Source organism: Rhinatrema bivittatum, chromosome 3 (assembly GCF_901001135.1).
Source record: "Rhinatrema bivittatum chromosome 3, aRhiBiv1.1, whole genome shotgun sequence".
NCBI classification, from domain to species: domain Eukaryota; kingdom Metazoa; phylum Chordata; class Amphibia; order Gymnophiona; family Rhinatrematidae; genus Rhinatrema; species Rhinatrema bivittatum.
The window spans coordinates 436518842-436537347 of record NC_042617.1 but is presented as its reverse complement, the minus strand read 5'-3'; the positions used below and the strand labels follow the sequence as shown (position 1 = coordinate 436537347).

Genomic DNA, 18506 nt, shown 5'->3' with positions numbered 1-18506 from the left:
ATTGTGTCTATAACTAGAATTTTTGTTAGAGTCCTGACTGTTAGATGTCTTGTTTTCTTTTGTTGTTACCTAATCTTTTTATGCTTTATATTTCTTGGTGCATAATTACCTCTGGCTGTTATTACCGGTATGCATGTTGTTGTGTCGTTCGTCTTTGTATTCTCCATGTCCCCTTCCTCAGTCCAGCACGAAGGGGCACACAAAGAGGCTAACCCCTTTGTTGCGCTCCTTCGGCTTGCAGCGCCAAACGGTCTATTGCTTTTATGGCCCCGGCGTTGCCCACAGATGACATCAGCAGGGTGGGTTTTGAGTGACGGGGAGGGAACAGAGCTTGCTTTTCCGGCACAATTTGGTTCTCAGCAGCAGTTCTCAAAGGTGGAATGTGTAGACAGCGAATTAGGCCCTGGATGATACACAGGCAGAGATAAGAGTGCAGGTAAGAACCAGTTTTCCTTTCCTGAACATACCCAGATCAGTCCAGACCAGTGGGATGTACCAAAGCCACCCTACCGTGGGAGGGATCCCGAAGACCCACTCTTAGAACCCGTTCCCCAAAATTGGATTCCTCCAGCGCCCTTATTTCCAAGCTGTAATGCTTGGAAAAGGTATGCAGAGAGGATCAGACCGCGGCTCTACAGATCTCGAGGAGAAACCAGCTGGCACTCCGCCCAGGAGGCCACCTGTGCGCACATAGAATGAGCTTTCAAACCATCTGGAATGGAGCAGCCATTGCTAATGTATGCTGAACCAATGGTCTCCCTTCAGCCGAGTGGCCTTTGATGCCTTGTCCCCCCCCCCGCTTAGGACCACCAAACAGGACAAAAAAATGATCTGACTTCCGAAAAGGATTGGTGACCTTCAAATAGCACAGGAGGATTCGGCGAACATCCAATAAATGCAGGTCTCTATCAGTTGCAAAGTCGTGAGACCAGTCCGGGAAGACAGGGAGCTCTACCGACTGATTAACATGAAACGCCGACACCACCTTCGGCAGAAAGGACGGCACCATGCGCAAGGCCACCCAATCCGCTGAAATCCATAAAAACGGGTCCCAGCAGAACAGGGCCTGCAATTCCGAAATGCGCCACGCCGAACAGATCGCCACTAAAAAGACCATTTTCAGTGTCAGGTCTTTGACCGAAGCCTGCCCCACCGGCTCAAAGGGCGGAACACAAAGCCCGCAGGACGAGGTTCAGGTTCCACTCCAGGCACAGTTTCCAAACAGGTGGCCTCAATGCTTTACCCCTTTGAGGAAGCGAACCACATCAGAGTGGCAAGCCATGGATTTGTCATCTATTCATCCCCTGAAACACCCCAGAGCTGAAACTTGAACCTGGATGAAGTTGTACGCCAAGCCCTTGGAGAGTCCCTGCTGCAGAAAAGCCAGAATGTGGGGAACGGATGCCGACCCTGGCCCAACTCCTTGGTGCGCACACCAGGACTCAAACACCCTCCGTACTCGCACGTAAGCCATGGAAGTGGAATGCCGCCAGTCCTGCAGCAGAGTGGCAATCACCACCTCTGAATACCCCTTCAGTCATAGGAGTCGCCTCTCAAAAGCCAGGCTGCGAGAGAAGTGATCCTCCCGATCCGAAAAGATGGGTCCCTGACTCAGATCCAGAAAATGCGCCAGCCGTAAGGGACCATCCGTGGCTAGTCATATCAGATCCGCGAACCAAGGGCACAGAGGCCACTCTGGAGCCACCAGCACCACCTGACCCTGGTGCTGTTCCACTCGACCTATGAGAGGCCTTGGAGGGAAAGCGTACAATAGGATCTCCAAAGGCCATTTGGACACCAGTGCGTCGAGACCCACGGACCCCAATTCCTTCCGTCGACTGAAAAATCGTGACGTCTTCGGGTTGAGTTGGGTCGCCATGATGTCCAACTGGGGAGTTCCCCATCGGGCACAAATGAGGTTCCACACCTCTCCGGACAGCTCCCACTCTCCTGGGTCCAGCTGTTATCTGCTTAGGAAGTCTGCTTGGAAATTGTCGACACCGGCCACATGCGAGGCAGTGATGCCCTCCAAATGGTGCTCAGCCCAGTTGAAGAGGAGATGGGCTTCCCGGGCTACGGCTGGGCTCTTGGCTCCTCCCTGACGGTTGAGTTATGCCACCGTGGTGGCACTGTCCGAAAACACGCAAACCATCTGCCCCCTGTACCAGATCCAAAAAAGCCTCCAAGGCCCTGCAGACTGCCCTGGTCTCCAGGCGGTTGATGGACCAAAGGCATTCAGATTCCAACCATACGCCTTGTTCCGCTCTGCCTAAGCATACGCATTTCTGCAGATTGGAGTCTACTAACCACCACTCCAGGCTGGATCTGGACTGCGAGGTCAGGGGTAGGCGCACCTGATATTGCTCAGTCAGTGGACTCCACTGGGACAGGAGAGCCCGCTGCAACGGTCTCATGTGAGCAAAGGCCCATGGGACGAGCTCTAGTGTCAAAGCCATGGATCCCAGAACCTGCAGATAGTCCCAGGCCGTTGGAGTCCGTGGCCCCCGAAAACTGGTCACCTGCTGTTGTAGTTTGCGCCTCCGGTCCTCCGTTAGAAACACCCGGCCCAGGTGAGTGTCGAAGTGAGCCTCCAGATATTCCAGGACCTGGGAGGGAATCAAGTGACTCTTGGGAAGGTTGATCACCCAGCCCAACGACTGCAGTGAGCCACATGAAGAATAGTCCGCCGACAATCTACCTCCAACCTTGCCCGGAGGAACCAGTCATCTAAGTACGGGTGCACCAACACCCCTTCCTGCTTGAGGGCTGCCGCCATGGCTATCATAACCTTGCAGGTGCGGGGCGCAGATACTCGACCGAAGGGGAGCACACAAAACTGGAAATGCTGCCCCAGGATCAAGAACTGCAGAAACCACTGATGATCGCTCTAAATCGGGATATGGAGGTAAGCCTCTGTTAGGTCCAGGGAGGTGAGGAACTCTCCCTTGCGCACCACCGCAGACACCGTGCACAGAGTTTCCATTCAAAAGCGCAGTACCTTCAAACTCCGGTTCACTTGCTGGAGGTCCAGGATGGGGCGAAAGGTTCCTTCTTTCTTTGGCACCACAAAGTACACAGAGTATCGACCGGCTCCCTGTTCCGCCCCTGGAACAATGGCCTGCAGGCTTAACAGATGGCGTAGTGTGTCCTCCACCACGGCACATTTGTCTCGGGAAGAACAACGCGACACCAGGAAGGCATCCCTGGGAGGGTGAGAAAATTCTAAGGCATAGCCTATGCAGATCACCCTGAGAACCCACTGGTCTGTCGTGATCCTCCCGCTCCTCGTAAAACTGGGACAGCCATCCTCCTACAGCTGTCTCCGAGGAGTGGGTGATCCTGGTTTCATTGTTATGATTTTCCGAAAGGGCTTTCTATCCTCCGGAAGCCTATTGCCTTTGGACTCTCCCAGCAACTTCACCAGCTGGTCCAGGTCCTCGCCAAACAGGAGCTTCCCCCTGAAGGGGAGATTGCACAACCAAGCTTTAGAAGAGTCAGCCTACCAATTCAAGCCACAGCAAGCATCGGGCCGCCAAAGAGACCATGGAACACGCCGATGTTCGTAACAGGTCATACAGGGCATCTACCGTGTATTCCACCCCCGCCTCCAAGCGAGCCGCTTGTGCCTGGGACATGATCCCCGCAGAGGCTATGTCCTCTGGCTGCTGGATCCAACACAGGCAAATGCGCTGCATCATACTGGCACAGACTGCCACTCTGAGGCTCAAAGCCGAAACTTCAAAAAGGCGCTTCAGGTGGACCTCCAATTTGCAGTCCTGAACATCCTTCAGAGTAGCCGACCCTGCCACCGGAATGGTAGTTTTCTTAGTAACTGCTGCTACCGCAGCATCCACCTTGACGTTCCGTAAGGGCTCCAAATGCTCTTCCGACAGCGGGTACAGCTTTGGCCATGGCCCGTCCCACCTTGAGACCGGCCTCTGGGGCATCCCACTCCCTGCTGGTAAGCTTCTGAATTTTCTTTGGAATTGGGAAAGCCAAGGGGAGTCCTCGCAGCCCAACCAGGACCGGTGTTGACCCCTTCACTGTCCGAATCCTCCTGTGACAGTTTGAGCCCTAGTACCTCCAGCACCTGGAGAATAAGGGGACGCAATTCCTCCTGCTTAAACAGCCGGACCACCCGAGGGTCATCACCCCCCCAAAGGCGACCAGCAACAACAGATCGTCCCCGCCGGCATCTGGGTCCAGATCGGGGTCAGTGTCACGCTGGGACATGGCTAGATCCCCCAACAGGGGTTCCCCCATGGTCCCTGCATCTCCTCGGCTCCCTTGTGCCCAAGGGCCCGGATAAGGTAGAACCTGTGATCTCAGACGCTTGGCAGAACCATCAGCACTGTCCTGAGACCTCCTCTTGGCAGCCTTCCTGTCCAGGAAGGCTTCATGCATTAGTAGCACAAACTCTGGGGAGAAACCTCCGGGTCCCCACATCAGCTACTGGAATCCAAAGTTGTATCCTTCGGGTTTCCCTGACCCGGTTCTACTACTGCCGGGGAAAGCAGGGGGGGGGGGGACGATACACTTCCTGAGCTTCCTTTCCCTCGGTATCCATCGACCCCAGGGGTTTAATTTTCGTTCCTGATCGTCCCCCAGGCTCGCACTTAGGCTTGCTGGGCTTCTAGCCCTTGGCAGATGACCCCTTCTCCCCCCCCCCCCCCCCGGCACATGAGGCAGAGAGAGAGTGAGCATCCAACTGTAAAACCAGTCCACAGGCCCTACAGACCTCCACCAGGGCACTTTAAGACATGGCAGTCCTTCCCCCAGTTCCCCTGGAGTCCCAGAAGGAAGAAAATTGGTCAGGCTGAGAACTCGCACGAGACCCGCAAAAAAAGAAAATGGGGCCTGCGCCAAAAATAGCCTGGGCTCAGCGCTCCGGAGGAAGGAAGCAGTTGAAAATGACTGCAAACCTCCGATTTGACTGCCCAGACCCTCAAGACGCCTGCCCTGAGGCCAAAAACGCCAAGGAGCTGCTTCCCCGACCAGAGGAGGCTCCGGGCACTAGGATGCTCCTCCCCCCTCAGCCGAGAACTGCCTGAAACTGCAAACCTCAGAGAAAAGCCCCTGCAGAGGAAAAAAAAAACAAACTCAAGGCAAAAATCCTTTTTTTTTTTTTTTTAAACTCTAAGTAACAAAAAAAATCCCCATAGGGTACTTTCCTTTTGGAGGCGCTGGAAGAGGGCTTCGGGGCATGGAAAGAACCAGTGCCTTGACTATCCTACTCCCAGGAATCCGTGGGCTCTACAGCTGGGGGTGCTCTGCTCCACCCAAGGGATGGCCCGTAATCGGAACCTCACACCTCTGGGAGCCCTGCTAAAACTCAGTCCAGAGCTGCAAGATGTACGACCACCATCTGCTGGAGACAGAGAAATACTGAGGAGCTGAAGGTGGCACTAGTGGTATTTTATAGCAGTGCCTCGAAGTTTTTTTCTCTGTCTCCATCTGCTGGTGGGAGTGTATAACCCACTGGTCTGGACTGATCTGGGTATGTTCAGGAACTATTCTTTATGACCCAACAGATAATTATTCAAACCACTTCAATACAACTACAGAAATGCCAAGATGTTTCAAGCACTGTATCAATAAATGCATGATCAACCATATCGAATGCAGAGGTCAAATCCATCATAACAAAAAAGAATCAGTCGTTATATCAAAACCCTTCTGAACCTCCTCAAAAGAACAGGGTTTTGGTGTTATGAGTAACCCTGAAACCAAATTGATGGTTATCAAAAAGCAAGTTATCATCCAAGTAATGAGTCAATTGCTTCAAGACAGCCTTTTCTAAAATTTTAGCCAGAAAAGGCAAATTTGATATAGGACGATAATTATCCAAATGTAAAATATTCAAGCCTGTTTTTGTAGTTTTTAAACAAGGCCACAGTGTAGTCAATTTTAAAGAGACAGGAACCCAGTCTTCAATTAAAGAACAATTTACAAATTAAGCAATATAAGGGACAATATTCTTTGCATTACACCTTCAGCGAAGCAGTAGAACTCTTTGCAGAAGTGCAAAAAAAGACTCCATAAACTGGAAATAATTGTCTATTTCTTCAGTTGAAACAAACTCAAAAGAATCCCAAGATGAGGAGACAAAAGCATTGGCTTCCAAAAGGCATTTCTCTAAAATCAGTTAATTAAGAAGTACAATTATGAATTTTACTGATAAAAATTGACCAATGGTATTCCGGCTAGAGGTCTCTGTGGTACATTCAGATTTAGAGATGATAAATAACAAACAATTCCTTATACTGGTTAGGAGCTGCCTGAATACGTTTAAAAAAAAAAAAAAAAAGAGCATTTTTTTTCGAAGAACATTGGCACGCTCTCTATAATCCTTCAATAGGTTTAGATAATTCTGCTCATCTTCATCATCTTTAGTTGTACACCAACAGCACTCTGCTCGAAATTAACGCTTTTGATCACATAGCTATGAACAAAACAATGGTGCCCTATGTCTAACTATCATCATCTCTTTAATAGGTGCAACCTGATTCAAGGCACTATTAAGAGACTCCTCTCAGTCTTGCATAACAGATTCCACTTCCCTAACTACCATAGACTATAAATGTGGAAGTCAAACCTTTAGCAGTTTATCATCATACTGAGGTTTTTTAATTTATTTTTTTTGGGGGGGGGGGGGGGGTTGTGTTTTTTGGGGTTTTTTTTAACACATATCCTTCCCTAAGGCAGTGGGGACGGAAAGACTAATTTAAAAAATGAACACTCTACAGTACTTCTAAGCAACATAGGGAGTAATCATTAAAACACAGTAAACTATTACAAATATAACAGATCTAGGGTATGTCCTACTTTATGAGTTGGCTGTCTTATCACTTGTGTCCAATCTAATGCAGACATGGCAACTAGGAAAGTATCATAAGCACTTGTTAAAGGCAGTACATCAGAATGTAGAATAAAATCTCCCAACACGATATAAATCTTACAATCTGGTCTAAAAAGACAGTAACGAATCTATTACTGGTGAGGGATAGGTCTGTAAAAATAATTAAGGGGAACTATAAATTAAACAGATAGCCCAAACTCGTGAATAGACAATATCTCCAAGCCATTAACATTTTCCACCTCAGCACAAGATGGTGGAGAATTGTAATTTGCAAAGGACACCTTTACCAACAGTAATAAACCACCACCTTTTTTAGGCCCCAACCATGTATCTAGGGACCTTCAACTGCTTCAAAAGGACATTATCTGCCTCATTTAACCAAGTTTCAGTAACACAACAAACTGCCATAGAAGGGGGTGGGAGATGAAAGCCAGGAGGAGATTTTGGTGGTAAGGGGGCAGAGAAAGGACACACATTTATTCCTTTTTTTCTTAAACCCTGCAGATAGGCTCCAAATGCAGTGAGGTTTGGGATGCGGATTTCTCAAGACCCCCAGGGGGGCTGCTTAGGGCTATTGTTGGTCCTTTAAATTTCAGCTCAGGGAGTATTGAGACATGCGTTAACATCCCAATGCTCTGAGTGAAAGTTAGCTACAACTCGAGTTACAGCTTTCAATAAAATGCAGCTTGGGATTTTTCAGGTAAACTGCATTTTATTTGTATTAAATTACCTATTAATGAACTGCTTTGCATACAATTGCAAGGCTTATGCATTCAAAGTGGCTCAGTTAAATATCCACAATATTTTGGCAAAAATATTGCGCATATTGCCAAGAGAGAGGCATTTTCTGCACAATAAATGCCAATTGCAGCTTAGTAAATATACCCTAAATTAGATAATCTTCCAATGTTGGATCATCATAGATATACCTTTTGGGAAATTTAATGTGGCTATGTGGCACTGTGTGTGAAAGTTCAGCTTGATATTTCAAAAGTTCCTGCTAGTGGTGGCTGTGATACTCTTCACTGTCAACTGCTGCTCTATTGAACTTGATCAACAGAGCAGCAGACTCTGAATAGTCTAAAATGGTTGAAAGTTAAAAAAGGTTCTTTGTATGACTTCCAGTTAAGTCCTCAGCTTTCTGAGACTTCAGATTATAAATCAGAAGTATCTAAATAAAAAAATGGTATAATTCTAAGTTACATGCATAAGATTATAGAAAGCTTCACAATATTTAATATTCATGTGTCATGGGATTATAAATTGAATCATTTACTTTCAGTATCAGTTCAGTTGGGATTGAGAAAAACAAAGATGGCATCATAACAAAAGACAAACTGTATAATCAGTGATGTACACGTACACTAAATAAAAGCTTACTTTATAAAGAATGCTGGTTTTAAGGATGTTTCCCATTTGGAAGGAACACGAAGTCTGCTATGAACAACTGGTTTAATCTGCAACAACAAAACATGTATTTGTGTATGCAAAATTTGTAATATACAGTAATGATTATGGACAACTAAGAATAGTAAGATGTCTTATTTTGCATACCTAAAACAAATATTTTATACAGCTTTCCCCCTACTTTATAAATATAACATTAGATGATTAGCAAACAAAGGGTCTCCACTGTATTAGGGAAAATGCACTGAAAAGTACACTACATGACACCAGACAATATGCCATCACACACTAATGAATAAAGTAGGTTTCAGAAGAATACCACTTACAATATATATTTATTATTTATTTAGCATTTTTCTATACCGACTTTCCAATAACAAAATTATTGATCAATTCGGTTTACATTTTAAACAATAACAACAATGACAAGTAAATGTCTTACAATGAACAGGTCGAATTAACTTGGATTAAGATATATGGGGGTAATAACATAATTAACATGAGCGGTGCCTAATATAGGCTAGAGGCTGGGTTTTAATGATAGACTGCCAAAGATAATAGTCTAATAATATATAGCTAAGCACTTGCAAAGTTCTGTCTCCATGGCATGAAAATGTCTAGTATCAAACCCAAGGAAAATCTCTGATACATATTCTTGCTATAAATAACACCACAGTCAAATATAAAATTTGGAAGAATGAAGGGGAATGGATAATAAATCAATTCATTCAATTTTAAAGAGATTACAAGAGCTGGAGCAAAGATGTTAGAAACAGATTCATATTCAGGACTAGGAACTAAAGCTTAGCAATTGCATTAAGGTCATGTAATGCACATGCACAATTATTTTTTAATTTGTTTTTTTAACCCTATTCTATTTGCAAATACCCAGAATGGGTACCCTCATGGATGCTCATGATGAATACTGATGGTCTGCTGTGGCCTTTGGAAAACCACATCAATAGCAGCAAGAGCCATCTCCATGTATCAGCATACAGATTTCAAACAACTAACGCCCCCGTATGTGCCATCCCCTTTCCATTACATCCACCTCACATAGTAGTAGCCATCTTAGACTGCCACAGACCAGAGATGGAAAGGCGTACAAGCTTTGCTGGGAAGAGGCTGCCTCCTGATCATGCCTCCTAGCTCCCTACTCAGTATCTTCTTATGAGGAACGTACCACTCAACTGCTGCTGCCTTGTCTCTAATGTGTCACCAGTCTTGCAGACTTTTTATTACCATCTAAGACAAGGGAGGGCATCAAACACATGCAGGGCAACATGTTAAATAGTGCACAGAGGAAAGCATAATCACACCATTTACCACACTTCCCCTAAAACCTAAGGGGGTAATTTTCAAAGGAGTTACGCGCATAAATGTAACTACTATTGTAGCAATTTTCAAAAGCCATTTACTCACGTAAAGTGCACTTATGCGAATAAATCCTATGGACAATTCAATGGCATATATTGTAGCAATTTTCAAAAGCCCACTTACTCGAGTAAAGTGCATTTACATGCGTAAAACCCAGATTTACGCATGTAAATGCTTTTTAAAATCCGCCCCTATTATTGTAGGACAAATTTCATTTATATGCATATGTTTTAATTTTAGTACTTATACCCAAACATCTTTAGAGCAGTTTAGCTTGCATGCTTGAGCTTCAGTGCATGTTACACTAATAACTTTTATAAAAAATAAAGTTAAAAAAAAAAAAAAATTATTACAAGCAAACACTTGTGACAGAACATAGGATACTGCATACAGATCTACACTCAAGGAAATCAATATAAGGTATAAGCTAGCTCAGTAACACCACTGTAAACAAAATCATTGCTTACCCTCCATAAAGCTCACAATATAAGGAAGGAAATGCAACAAGATAAAAAGGGACAGAAAAAAAAAAGTGTAATAGGGCACACATATTTTGGCCATCATAAATCACACCTAGATGTAATAGCAGCAGTCATCTTATGCAGAAATTGTCTCAAATGTTTTGGACAGAGACCTTAAACATTTAAAGGAATAGCACAAAAAAAAGAAAAAAAAAAAACCACCCACCCAAGATGGTTAACTCTTGCCGCATCTGCAGAAAGCAAAATTGCTTACCTTGTAATAGGTATTATCCCAGGACAGCAGGATGTAGTCCTCACATATGGGTGACATCAGTAATGGAGCCCTATACGGAAAAACTTCTGTCAAAGTTTCTAGAAACTTTTGACTGGCACTGTCTGCCCACTGAGCATGCTCAGCATGCCATGATATTCTCAGCCACAGGTGTCTCCCTTCAGTCTGTATTGTAGCAATAAGCGTTAGCCAAAATAGAATAAAACGTATCGGACCCAACTCCACGGGGTGGCGGGTGGGTTTCGTGAGGACTACATCCTGCTGTCCTGGGATAACACCTATTACAAGCGGACCGATACAGTAAGGTGCGGTAGAAAGAGGTGCGTTAGTGCCCGGCACACCCACGTTTGCCGCCCGCACAGTTCGGATCACCTACCGCTCGATACTGTATTTAAATGGCATGCAAATGCAAGCCGCGTCCAACGCGTCCATGAAGCGCAATCCATTTTACTGTATAGCGCTATACAGCGCCTATACAGTATCCTGGGTGTGCTGGTACCTGTCATTTCAAATGTCGTTTGAAATGACAGGTACCAGGAAGTGGATGGTTCTCCTACAGACCCCGCTGCCTTGAGCGCCCGGCACCAGCAAGCCCCAGCAGCCGGCGATCGGAGGCAGGCAGCGCAACAAAGCACCCTCCTTCGGACGGACAAGAGACTAAATTTCACAGTCCCAAACCAACCCAATCCACAAAAAAATATGCTTCTCGCACTTAGCCACCCAGTCCCAAACCAAACCAACTCAATCCAATCCAAGCCCCAGCAGAGAGAGACGAAATTTCAGTGTCCCAAACTTTCCCCCAGCCCCCACTCACCTGCCCTGGCCGCGCCTCCAGCAGCAGCAGTAGAAGGGTGTCAAGAGAGAGCGGCTTCAGCAGCCCCGCCGGCGAAGGATGAATACGTGCACGCCTGTAGGTCCAATATGGGTGCTCTCTCTCGACGCCCTTCTACTGCTGCTGCTGGGGGCTTGCGTGGCCGCAGCCAGGGCAGGTGAGCGGGGGCTGGGGGAAAGTTTGGGACTGTGAAATTTCGTCGCTCTCTGCTGGGGCTTGGATTGGATTGGGTTGGTTTGGTTTGGGACTGGGCGGCTAAGTGCGAGAAGCATTTTTTTTCTGTGGATTGGGTTGGTTTGGGACTGGGCGGCTAAGTGCGAGAAGCATTTTTTTTTTCTGTGGATTGGGTTGGTTTGGGACTGGGCGGCTAAGTGCGAGAAGCATTTTTTTTTTCTGTGGATTGGGTTGGTTTGGGACTGGGCGGCTAAGTTCACCACACTAACGCCAGTGTCAGGGTAGGCGGTAAATTAGTAGGTTAAAGACGCGGCAAGATAGCAGGTTAAAAAGGCAATAGTCGGGGCGCACTTTACTGTATGGGAGGGAATAGCTAATCGGATCGTTTACATACATATACATGCTGCGGGCGGAAAGGGAAACGCGTCGAGTTAAAGAAGCGGTAAGGATCGGTAAAAACAGATAGTGAATCGCGGGTTAGACTTACGCGGCCAAATTGTGAGTACACAGCGGGTTAGAAACGGGGTAACTGCGGCCACGCTTTACTGTATCAGCCTGAAGGTAAGCAATTTTGCTTTATCCCAGGAAAAGCAGGATGCTAGTCCTCACATATGGGTGATTAGCAAGCTACAGGCTGAGTCATCTTTGCATTGGTCCAACAGCTTACAACTTGTGCAACAGGTACAATAACTGGTGTACTGTTGGGAAAAATGAGGCAGCCTGAAATCACGAAAGGTTGGATGTGGAAGGAGTTGGGATTATACTGGAAACAAGTTCTTTAAGACAGATTGTCTATAGGCTGAATCTTGTTGTCCTTTGTCTAAACAGTAATGAGCCGCAAAGGTGTGAAGAGAACTCCATGTTGCTGCTCTACATATGTCAGCTATTGGCACTGAACGATAGTGTGCTACTGAGGTTGACATTGCTCTTACGGAATGCACCTTTACTCGCCCTTGGAGAGGCAGGTCTGCTTTCTCATAGCAAGACTGTATGCAATCTGCAAGCCAATTGGATAAAGTTTGTTTGCCTGCTGCCTTCCAGGTTTGTTTGGATCAAACGAAACAAAGAGCTGGTTGGATTTCCTATGAACTGCAGTGCGATCTAAGTAATAAGCAAGTGCACATTTACAGTCCAAGGTGCGTAAAGCCCTCTTCGCCTTGATGAGAGTGTGGTCTTGGGAAGAAAGTAGGCAAAATGATGGATTGATTCAAATGGAATTCAGTGACCACTTTAGGAAGGAATTTTGGGTGTGTACGGAGTACCACAATCATGTAGGAATTTTGTGTAGGGTGAGTATGTGACCAGTGCTTGTAACTCACTAACCCTTCATGCTGATGTGATGGCTATTAAGAAAATAGCCTTCCATGTGAGAAATTTAATCTCACAGGAATTCATGGGTTCAAAAGGTGAACTCATGAGCCTTGTTAAGACCACATTGCGTAACTGGTGGTCGATGCAGAGGTTTAAGTTGGATTAAACCTCTCATGAACCTAGTAACGAGGGGTTGCACGGATATTGGTGCATCTCCGACTGTATTGTGATAAGCTGAGATTGCACTTAAATGCACTCTTACAGATGAGGTCTGGAGACCAGAGTCTGAGAGGTGCCAAAGGTAGTCTAATAAAGATGATGTAGTGCAGGAAAAAGGGTCAACATTGTTTTGTGTGCACCACGTGGTAAACAGTCTCCATTTAGCGGAATAGTTCTTTCATGTAGAAGGTTTACGTGAAGCTACAAGCACTTGAGAGACATTAGTTGAAAGATTGAGAGGTTGTAAGATCAAGCTTTCAACATCCATGCTGTGAGGGATAGGGATTGAAGGTTGGGATGGCGCAACCTACCCTGATCCTGAGTTATGAGAGTGGGTGCTGTGCCCAGGCGAACTGGGTCTCTGATCGAGAGGTCGAGAAGTGTGGGAAACCATACTTGTCGAGGCCAATATGGGGCTATGAGTATCATGGATCCCTTGTCCTGTTGTAGCTTCACTAGAGTTTTGGTTATTAGCGGTATTGGAGGATACACGTAGAGAAGGCCTGAGTCCCAGTGGCGAGCAAAGGCGTCCCTGGGTAAGCAGTTTCTCTGCTTGAACAGGGAGCAATAATTGTCCACTTTGTAATTCAGTTGTGATGCAAAGAGGTCTATTGTTGGTTGACCCGAACGTTGAAAGATCTTGGTTGCCACTTCTGGATCCAGAGACCACTCGTGAGGATGGAATTGACGACTGAGGCGATCCGCCACTACATTGTGAATTCCTGCTAGATAAGTGGCCCGTAGAAGCATTGAGTGTGCTAGGGCCCAGTCCCAAATCTGTGCCGCCTCTTGACAAAGGAGATACGAGCCCGTACCTCCTTGTTTGTTGATGTACCACATGGCTACTGTGTTGTCTGTTTGTATCAGAACAGTCTTGTGGGAAAGAAAGTCCTTGAATGCATGCAGCGCATAACGTATAGCTCGAAGTTCCAGGAAATTGATTTGAAATGTTGCTTCGAGTTTTGTCCAAGTACCTTGGGCTGGAGATGACCAATGTGCGCTCCCCAGCCTAAGGTGGATGCATCTGTAGTTAATGTCACTTGCGTAATTGGTTGTTGGAACAGTAGGCCTTTTAGCAAGTTGTCCATGGTTGTCCACCATAGGAGCGAGGATCGTAGTTTCTGAGTTACTTGAACTGGATAAGACAATGGTTGAATGGCTTGTATCCATTGTCTTTTGAGTGTCCATTGAGTGAACCTCATGGCTAATCTGGCCATAGGAGTGACGTGAACTGTGGAGGCCATGTGACCCAGAAGTGTACGGTAGTGATTAGCTGTCACCTGTGTCCGTGCACGTAGAGCGTTTGCTAACGAGGAGAGTGTTTGTGCATGGTCTTTTGCTGTTATGGTGTTTAATTCTGCTCCGATGAATTGTAACAGGTGAGATGGAGTGAAGTGGGATTTCTGGTAGTTGACGAGGAATCCCAAGGAATGGAGTAGAGTTATTGTGAGCTTGAGAACCTTGAAAGCTCCTTGTCTTGTTTGACTTCTGATGAGCCAATCGTCCAAGTAAGGAAACACGTGCATGCCTTGTTTGTATAAGTGGGCCTCTGCCACCGCCAGGCACTTTGTGAACACTCGGGGTGCTGAGGCAAGGCCGAATGGTAGGACCCTGTACTGAAAATGTTGATTTCCTACTAGGAATCGCAGGTACTTGCGATGAGGAGGGAATATTGGAATGTGGGCGTACGCGTCTTGAAGATCCAGACAACAGAGCCAATCTCCTTTTTGAAGTAGAAGTAGCATGGTTCCCAGAAAAACCATCCTGAATTTTTCTTTTCTCAGAAATTTGTTGAGATTTCTAAGGTCCAGAATGGGACGTAGGCCTCCTGTTTTCTTTGGAATGAGGAAATAGCTGGAGTAGAATCCTCTGCCCTGCTGAGACCAGGGAACTGGTTCCACAGCCTTGGCTCTCAAAAGGGTAGATAATTCTGTTTTCAGAATTGTGGATTGGTTGTTTGCTGTCCAAGACGAGGTGGGTGGAGTATCGTTTGGTACAGTGAGAAAGTCCAAGTGGTACCCCTGAGATATGATGGAGAGTACCCATTGGTCTGTGGTAATGTGTAACCAATTGTGTTGGAAGAAGGCAAGCCCAACTTCCTACCAGCAAATTTGGGGTCGGATTGGTAGAGAGGCTGCTGTTCTCTGGTATTGCTTCAAAATCCCGACGTTGCCCCTGTCTGTGGAAGGGGTTGAGCTCTAGGCGCTCTTGGTTGCCTAGACTGAGTTCTTTGATTTGGTCTGGATGATCGTCCCCGGGCAGGAGGCGGATAATAACACCTTGGCCTATAATATGGGCGCTAGGACTCTTTTCTTGGGAGTCTTCTTGATGTTAATTGAGACTCCTGAGGTGCCGAAGATAGTTGTTTTAGGGTTTCTGAGTGTTCCTTTAAAAGGGAAACTGCTTCTTTCACTTTATCCCCGAAAAGATAGTCTCCGACACAAGGGAGATCAGCCAGCTTCTCTTGTATTTCTGGTCTCAAATCTGAGGCTTTGCGCCAGGCCCATCTTCGAGCACTTATACCTGTTGCCGATAGTCTTGATGCAGTTTCAAAACTATCGTACGCCGCACAAACCTCATGTTTGCCCGCTTCCAGACCCTTGTGGATTATTTCTGAGAAAGATTCCTGAACTTGCTCAGGGAGAGTTTCAGAGAGTTCTTGTATCTGCTTCCATAAATTACGCTGGTATTGCATCATATATAATTGATAGGAAGCGATCCTGGAAACTAACATAGATCCCTGAAACATTTTTCTTCATATGTTGTTCAGGAATCTATTGTCCTTCCCTGGTGGAGTTGAGGAATGAGTTTTTATTCTCTTCGATCTCTTTTGTGCTGACTCAACTACCACTGACTGGTGAGGTAGTTGAGCCTTCTGGAAGCCTGGGATGTGTCGTACCTGGTATGTTGCATCGGTTCTTTTATTCACTGGTGGTATGGAGCAGGGATGCTCCCATGACCTGTGAAATAATTCTACGAGGACTTCGTGGACTGGTATTGCTAACACCTCCCTAGGTGGGTCCACGAACTGCAACACTTCTAGTGTTTTTGACCGACGTCCTCTTCTGACTGTAGCTGAAAGGGAATGGTGTCTGCCATATCCTTAATGAAGTTAGAGAAGGATAAGTCCTCTGGAGGGGATTTCTTCGTTCCTCTGGAGGAGATGGTTCCGATAGGATCTCTTTTGAAGAGATGCCCGTGTCAGTATCCTTCCACGTATCTGGTGTATGTGGTCTAGGCATTGTATGCCTCGATGGCATCGATAGTTGTTTCTTGGGCATCGGTGGAAACAATGGAGACATTGGTGGAACTGGACGTAGAACCCCCGATGGACCCGGAATGGGCTCAGGAATCAGTGATTCCTCGACAGTGTCTTGTCTTCTCGGTGGCAATGGCACTTCCTGAGGTTTCACAGGGATTGCCCGGATCAGTGTATCTAATTTTGCCAAAATTGGTGCAAAAAAAGGATAAATCCGGAATCGGCATCGATGGTATCTCCGGAGGAACCGGTAGTGGCATCGGAATCTGCATCGGTGGAATTGGTGATGGGACCAGGGAGGATATCTGTGGTGGCATTGAAGGTGTCTCTGACGGAACCGGTAACTGTATCGGTACCAGTGTCGATGGAATCGATGGAGACAGTAATGGCGATGGCCTTGAAGGTAGAGTCGGTGCTGGCATCGTATCGAGGAGCACATGCCTAACTGCCTGGCGGATATAGCCATCCAGATCCGCCCACATAGCTGGTGAGACCAGAGCAGCTATGGGGGGAGGCAGTGATGGCGATTCCGGTACCGCCGCAGGGCCGTGGGGAGGGACGGTTCCCAGCACCGGTGTCTGTGGGGATCGCCGTGGGGTGGAAGGCCTCGATGAAGCGTCGTCCCTCCAAGGTTTCTTAGACGCTGATCCATGATCCTTCGATGGACCGCCGGTTATCGGGTCGGTCTCGGGATCGTGAAGCCTCTGATGACGATGCCGATGTTTCTGTTTGAGTTAGACAGCTTTTTCGATGCCCGACATCAATTTTATCAAGGTAACTGTCTGGGATGGTGACTACTATCTCCCGCTTCATCCGGTCTTCGCTTCTTAAGGACGACCTTACAGATCGCTCCAGCCGGAGACGACTGCGTGGATGTCGATGTTGAGGGAATTAACTGTAGATGGAACAGGTGTTCCATTTTCTCCATCCGGAGTCTTCTGCCCTTCGGTGTCATCTCGGCGCATTATGGGCAGGATAGGACATGGTGTTTGTCACAGAGACAGAGCACACACTCTAAGTGTGGGTCTGTGATGGACATTGTACGGCAACAAATCGGGCATTTCTTGAATCCCGTAGCCATAATTAAGTCAGACAGCCGTCAACGACTCTAGGCTAAACACGGTACAGAACAGACGGCAAAAAGAGAAAAACAAAACAAAACAAAAAAAAAAAAAAAAACTTACCGCGATGTAAAAAAATGGGAGACCCCTGCAGTGTCTAAGTTTTTCGGTTCTTTTTTAGAACTTTTTTGTATATGGTGAAAATCACCACACAGGACTCCAAATTACCCGCGAGGCTAACGGCTCCACGGAAAAAAGAAGACTGAAGGGAGACCCCTGTGGCTGAGAATATTATGGCATGCTGAGCATGCTCAGTGGGCACACAGTGCCAGTCAAAAGTTTCTAGAAACTTTGACAGAAGTTTTACCGTATTACTGATGTCACCCATATGTGAGGACTAGCATCCTGCTTGTCCTGGGATAAACAATTTATGTCTGTTCTGTATTTGCTTATAAAACGTCAGGGAAAAGCTAAACCCTCTGACCCTTAAGCATGCAATTATTATAATGAAAGAAAAAAGTCCCTTCACAGAATCTTTACCAATTGCACAAATGAAATCTAAAGTGTAACTCGAACCACCTCTTCAGAGGATTCTATTTAGAAACACACAGGCTGATACAGTACAGTGCGCTCCGGAGTGATAGCTTGGACCTTACTGTCAGGCCGATTTAGTAAAGTCCGTGGGAGAGCAGAAAAACGCCCGCTCTCCCGGCGCGGGCACAGGCCACTCGCCTGTGTGCGCGATTCTCTATTTAAATGAGGCCCGATCCACTTCCAACCCACGTAACCTAATAGCACCCTCAACTTGTAAATGCATGTTGATGGCCCTATTAGGTATTCCCGCGCGATACAGGAAGTAAAATGAGCAGTCAAGCCGCACATTTTACTTTAAGAAATTAGCGCCTACCCAAAGGTTTTGACCTTTTTGCTCTCTCTTGCGCAGATTCAACCACCACAGATTGGTGATCAAATTGTGGCTTCTGAAAGCCTGGAGCTGACTGCACCAAATAGGTAGTGTCAGCTTTTCTGTGGACTGGTGCAATGGAGCCAGGATGTTCCCAGTTCTTCTTGAGGAGATCCAGAAGAACCTGGTGGATAGGGATGGAGGTTATTTTCTTGGGAGCATCCAAGAATTGGAGCAACTCCATCATCTGGTGTCTATCGTCTTGTTCAGTCTGTAATTGGAAAGGAACCAATTCAGACATTTCCTTCACAAAATTTATGAAAGAGAGGTTCCTCGGAAAAGTAAAGAGT

The 18506-nt window shown here is 46.5% G+C and overlaps 1 protein-coding gene across 7 annotated transcripts in view; it reads right to left on the bottom strand.

Moving 5' to 3' along the window:
* DCDC2C (doublecortin domain containing 2C) overlaps positions 1-18506 on the bottom strand; it is a 376475-nt gene that overhangs the window by 311597 nt on the left and 46372 nt on the right. For all 7 annotated transcript variants that reach the window (XM_029595811.1, XM_029595812.1, XM_029595815.1 and 4 more), the window contains exon 3: positions 8240-8316. In XM_029595811.1, coding sequence (XP_029451671.1) covers positions 8240-8316 — 77 coding nt within the window. The remainder of the gene's footprint in view (positions 1-8239; positions 8317-18506) is intronic.